Source organism: Clupea harengus, chromosome 22 (genome assembly GCF_900700415.2).
Source record: "Clupea harengus chromosome 22, Ch_v2.0.2, whole genome shotgun sequence".
In the NCBI taxonomy this organism is placed as follows: Eukaryota; Metazoa; Chordata; class Actinopteri; order Clupeiformes; family Clupeidae; genus Clupea; species Clupea harengus.
This window is the reverse complement of record NC_045173.1, coordinates 10,619,736-10,624,735: the sequence shown is the minus strand read 5'-3', so window position 1 is coordinate 10,624,735 and position 5,000 is coordinate 10,619,736. Positions and strand designations below refer to the sequence as shown.

General features: G+C 41.8%; 1 protein-coding gene across 1 annotated transcript in view; it reads right to left on the bottom strand.

Annotated features, from left to right (window-relative positions):
* The window catches only part of LOC105908488 (LIM and calponin homology domains-containing protein 1-like), a 55,273-nt gene that overhangs the window by 28,312 nt on the left and 21,961 nt on the right, over positions 1–5,000 (bottom strand). The window contains 1 exon segment of the mRNA XM_012837004.3: positions 4,058–4,128. Coding sequence (XP_012692458.2) covers positions 4,058–4,128 — 71 coding nt within the window.

Genomic DNA, 5,000 nt, shown 5'->3' with positions numbered 1-5,000 from the left:
TATGGCATTTATACATTACTTATTATGGAAGGACAAAAACAAAGAATATCAGAAATAAGTTTTATTCAATAACTGTAACTTAAGAAAGGAACGAAAAACACTTGAAACATGCCAATAAGAAATCATTGTACCCCAATCGTTTTACCTTTTGGTCATTAAAAAAGACATAACATTGTAGATTACAGGATGCTTTCATGTTGTGATATGCTACACATTATTTTAACAATGTAACTGGTGAATAATAAGGACATTGATATATAAGATTAGTCCAAATCAGAGCATTCTGCCTCACTAGATTCTAAATCACTACTATCCGATGTATCCCATCGCCTACTCTGCACATCATCATTTTTCTTTTCATCACAATCATACTCGCTCTCATCTTCCTCGCTGTCTTCAACTGGCCTTGATGCAGGTAGATGAGTTGGAAGAGCAGGTTGTGTGTAGCGGACAGGGCGACAATGACCATCCACCAACTGGTATGCTCTACATCAAGAGAAAGCAGGAGACGGTAGTCTGCAGTGATCTGGTAACTGACGAGATGGCAGACTGCATTGTGCAGCTGCACTGTATGACAGGATGTGATGCTAACTCTGGATTCTATGGCAAGGGTAAGTAGTCAGTGTATGACCAGGTGGCGAAGAGCCCAGTGGCACGACAACAGCTCTCACAGTGCGGAGATAGCCTTGACCTTGAGTAGGAGGTGTTACAGCAGCTATTCAAGTTCACAAGAAATGTCATCTATGTTGACCATAAGAGTAGCACCATGGCTGAGGCCCGTGCAGTGAAGTGGAAGAGCATGAAAAATAAATCATTCATCCGTCTACCCCCAGATGAAGATAGCTTACGCCAACACTGCCTCCGTGCCAACTACTTGGCATATCTAGTACGCCATCCCTCCCTGAAGCACCACCCCTTGCCAATCGGACATGGATGGCAGTTGGTGGATGGTCATTGTCGCCCTGTCCGCTACACACAACCTGCTCTTCCAACTCATCTACCTGCATCAAGGCCAGTTGAAGACAGCGAGGAAGATGAGAGCGAGTATGATTGTGATGAAAAGAAAAATGATGAAGTGCAGAGTAGGCGATGGGATACATCGGATAGTAGTGATTTAGAATCTAGTGAGGCAGAATGCTCTGATTTGGACTAATCTTATATATCAATGTCCTTATTATTCACCAGTTACATTGTTAAAATAATGTGTAGCATATCACAACATGAAAGAATCCTGTAATTTACAATGTTATGTCTTTTTTAATGACCAAAAGGTAAAACGATTGGGGTACAATGATTTCTTATTGGCATGTTTCAAGTGTTTTTCGTTCCTTTCTTAAGTTACAGTTATTGAATAAAACTTATTTCTGATATTCTTTGTTTTTGTCCTTCCATAATAAGTAATGTATAAATGCCATACATCACCCATCTCCTGGAGACCCGGGGGCTGATTTGTGTATAAAACTTTACATTTTTGGTCTCCTGGATGGTGGCCATCTTGGATTTTGGGGTCAACATGATGTCTTAATGTCAAAATGATGTCAGAATCACAATCTTTATGGTCAATTTACCTCAAAAAAGTGTCTTTATACATTATTCTAGGTGGTCAGGTTAAAAAAGTTTATTTGTGTATCAAAAATTACATTTTCGCTCTAACAGATGGTGGCCATCTTGGATTTTGGGGTCAAGATGATGTCTTAATGTCAAAATGATGTCAGAATCACAATCCTTATGGTCAATTTACCACAAAAAGTGTATTCATACATTATTCTAGGTGCTCTGGTAAAAAAGTTACTTTTACAAGATTGGCCCTGCTGCCATTTTTGATTCGGCCCTCTAGCAAAAAATGCCGACATTTTTGCGAGGGACATGGGGGCTAAATTTTTTATAAAAGGTTTATAGAAGTCAAATCAGTCGTCAAAACAACTTAGCCAGAGGATGGTCACGGAACTGAGGTTTCTGACCCTACTAGTGAGGTGCGCGAATGGACAGAGCGGCCAGTTGCCAATCACTCAACTTGCGTATGCATCCTGACTTCATCAGTCGGCGTTGATTTCGGGCATAACATTCAATTTTCAGTATTCATGGCTTTCAATGTATTAAACTATCTGCTATGTTGAGGACCTACACAGGTGTAGGCTATTTTTTGATTTGTCTACCCGTTTGAATGAGTACCAGTAGACCGCGGGGCCTCGGGAGAGGCAACAACCACATTGGTTTATCAATGAAAGCTCAGCTCGTTCTGAGGAGAGCGGATAGATTTGTGTTGCAACTCGAATATAATAATATTCGTTGATCATTGATAAACCGGTGCGGTTGTAAACTGTCGTTCCGCTGCGAGGGCCAGCCCGACGTGCACGAATACACCTGTACAAATGCAAATGAAATTTCCACTCAAAATGCTGACAAAAGTTTGATTTCCAACGCAGCCTCCATTGGTGGGCCAATAGAAGTTAAACACACTATTAAACATATTTGTGGACAGTTTTAATAATAAAAACAAAAAGAATGGTATGTAGGTTTGTATAATAAAAATGAATAGTAATAATAGATAAACTTGAATTTCATAATTTGTGTGTTCCATTTCTGACCACTGGTTAGTTCTAGATTCTATTGATATACATTTCAGTAGTTTGCTTATATATGTAAAGAGGTAAACCTTGATAATCTTTGAACCATACATGATAGCACCATGGGGCTTGGACTATTGTCAATGTATCTATTTTAATCTAAAGTGGAAGCAAAATGATTTCCTGAAGCATATCCTCCATTATTTATGAAATGGCAAAATGTAAGTTAATGAGGTGACATGGTAACACAGACTGTGCAATAATTTTTTTTGAGCACCGGAGACCCATTTTGACCCAGGAAAAACCCTGGTGTGTGTGTGTGTGTGTGTGTGTGTGTGTGTGTGTGCACAAAAGTGTGTCTCTGTGTTCTGTGTTCGGGGGGGGGGGGGGGGGGGGGTTCTTGTGTCTCATGTCCAGACATTTCCTATCAGGAAACATCATGAAGTATTTGTGGGACAAACAAGATTTGGGATATTACGTATGATGTGAAACACAAACACACAGATGAGACCACAGACAAGAAGGACAGGAAGATGATGTCAGGTTGTCCTTGCTCCAGTGCTGACTACAGGTTTCCAGAGTCAGGCAGATACTGTCATACACACACACACGCACACACATACACACGCGCATACACACCAACGCATACACAGCAACACACACCCACACACCCACACACACACACACACACACCCACCCACCCACCCACCCACCCACACCCACACACACACACACAAACACAAAACCAACCTGCTGTTTGAGTGTACATTTCTAAACTGCAAAGGAAAACGTGCATTCTCTTGCAGATTCCTCCAAACGACTAACAAGACAAGTGAGCTTCACGTACAGCAGAGTCTTAGCATTCATAGTGGCTTTGGAAAACTGAAAAAAGGACATAATTATGTCTCGAGTCCATAATATTTAGCCTCAGATAGTTTCTATGCAAATCTTTGAGCTCCAAATGTCCTCTTTAACAACAAACATGTGTGTCGCTGGGCTCTTTTCTAACGAGCTGCGGTTGGGTGAATGAGACCACAACAGAGGAAGTCAACATCCATCAGCGTTTCCTGCACAGTGGACCAGGACCACCACAACTCTGGCCAGGAATCCTCTGATGGAGACACTGGTCAATTTACACTAACGGCCAGATACTTTCTCTTTAAACAGCAGCCCACAACACAATGAAAGCCTTTGTTGTAACCAGTGGGGGGAAACACGCTGTACCGCTTTCATGTCTCACCGCAAGACATTCAGAAATCAGCAAAATCCTCTTTTCCATTTCTCCATTTTTGAGGCCTACACCGTCACATTTCCACTTTTCAGTCAACTGATATGCAGCTTGTTATGAACAGCTAGACTAGAACCGATCATAGAAAGTGATTGATAGTGCTTTTGGAGTGTGTTTAATCATGATTAATCACTAGTTGGTACATGGAAGAGCAACATGCAATACCCTGAGATGTGCTGTACAGGAGGTGCTGGTCACTCACTCGCACAGTAGAATGCCGTTCTCCAGACCGGCGCGGAAGTCCTTGTCTCCGAAGCTTCTTCCTGTAGCTGCCTGTGAATGGAAACACACACAAAGACTATTAAGCACCATGACCAACATGAATAAAAATGGCATACAGAAAATATTTTACATGAAAAAACGATGGGGGATTTATATTCTTCTAAACTGCAGCTGGGAAATGTGTGTGTGTGTGTGGAGGGGGATTACAACATATTTTTATGCTGCACAATCTGAGATCATTTCACCACGCTGCATGACTCTGCTTGGTTCTTAGCTGACTACCTAAAAAAAAGCTAAAATGACTAAGAGCTCTGAAGGGTCCCACGTGTTTTTATTACAGTATACTTACATAAGAATACTGTGTACTTCAAAAAGTGCATTGTATCTAGAGATGAATTAGGTTCTAAGTACATGGTTCCTAAGGAGAATGAATGTAAAGTGGGACCCTCTAGAGTGCGTATGTGTCCATGCTGTTTAGACATGAGCCGCAGAGGGAGAGGAGGAGGCAGAGCTTGTGTCATGAGTCACCAGTGGATTGCCCTGGCTTGGAGAGTGAGCCAGCGTGGCTGGAGCATATTCTTTAAAAGGTTATGCTGTGTGATGAATCATGCATTTATTTTCCCTTTTTCACACCATCTGAGCTCACTCTTTCTCTTTTTCGCTCTGTCTGTCTGTCTGTCTGTCTGTCTGTCTGTCTGTCTGTCTGTCTGTCTGTCTGTCTGTCTGTCTGTCTGTCTGTCTGTCTGTCTGTCTGTCTGTCTGTCTGTCTGTCTGTCTGTCTGTCTGTCTGTCTGTCTGTCTGTCTGTCTGTCTGTCTGTCTGTCTGTCTTGCCTTGTGTGTTTGTGTCGCTACAATAACCAGCCCACATCTTACCAGCCTTTACACCCTTATACATCAATCTGTTAAATTTCAAAGAAAACAA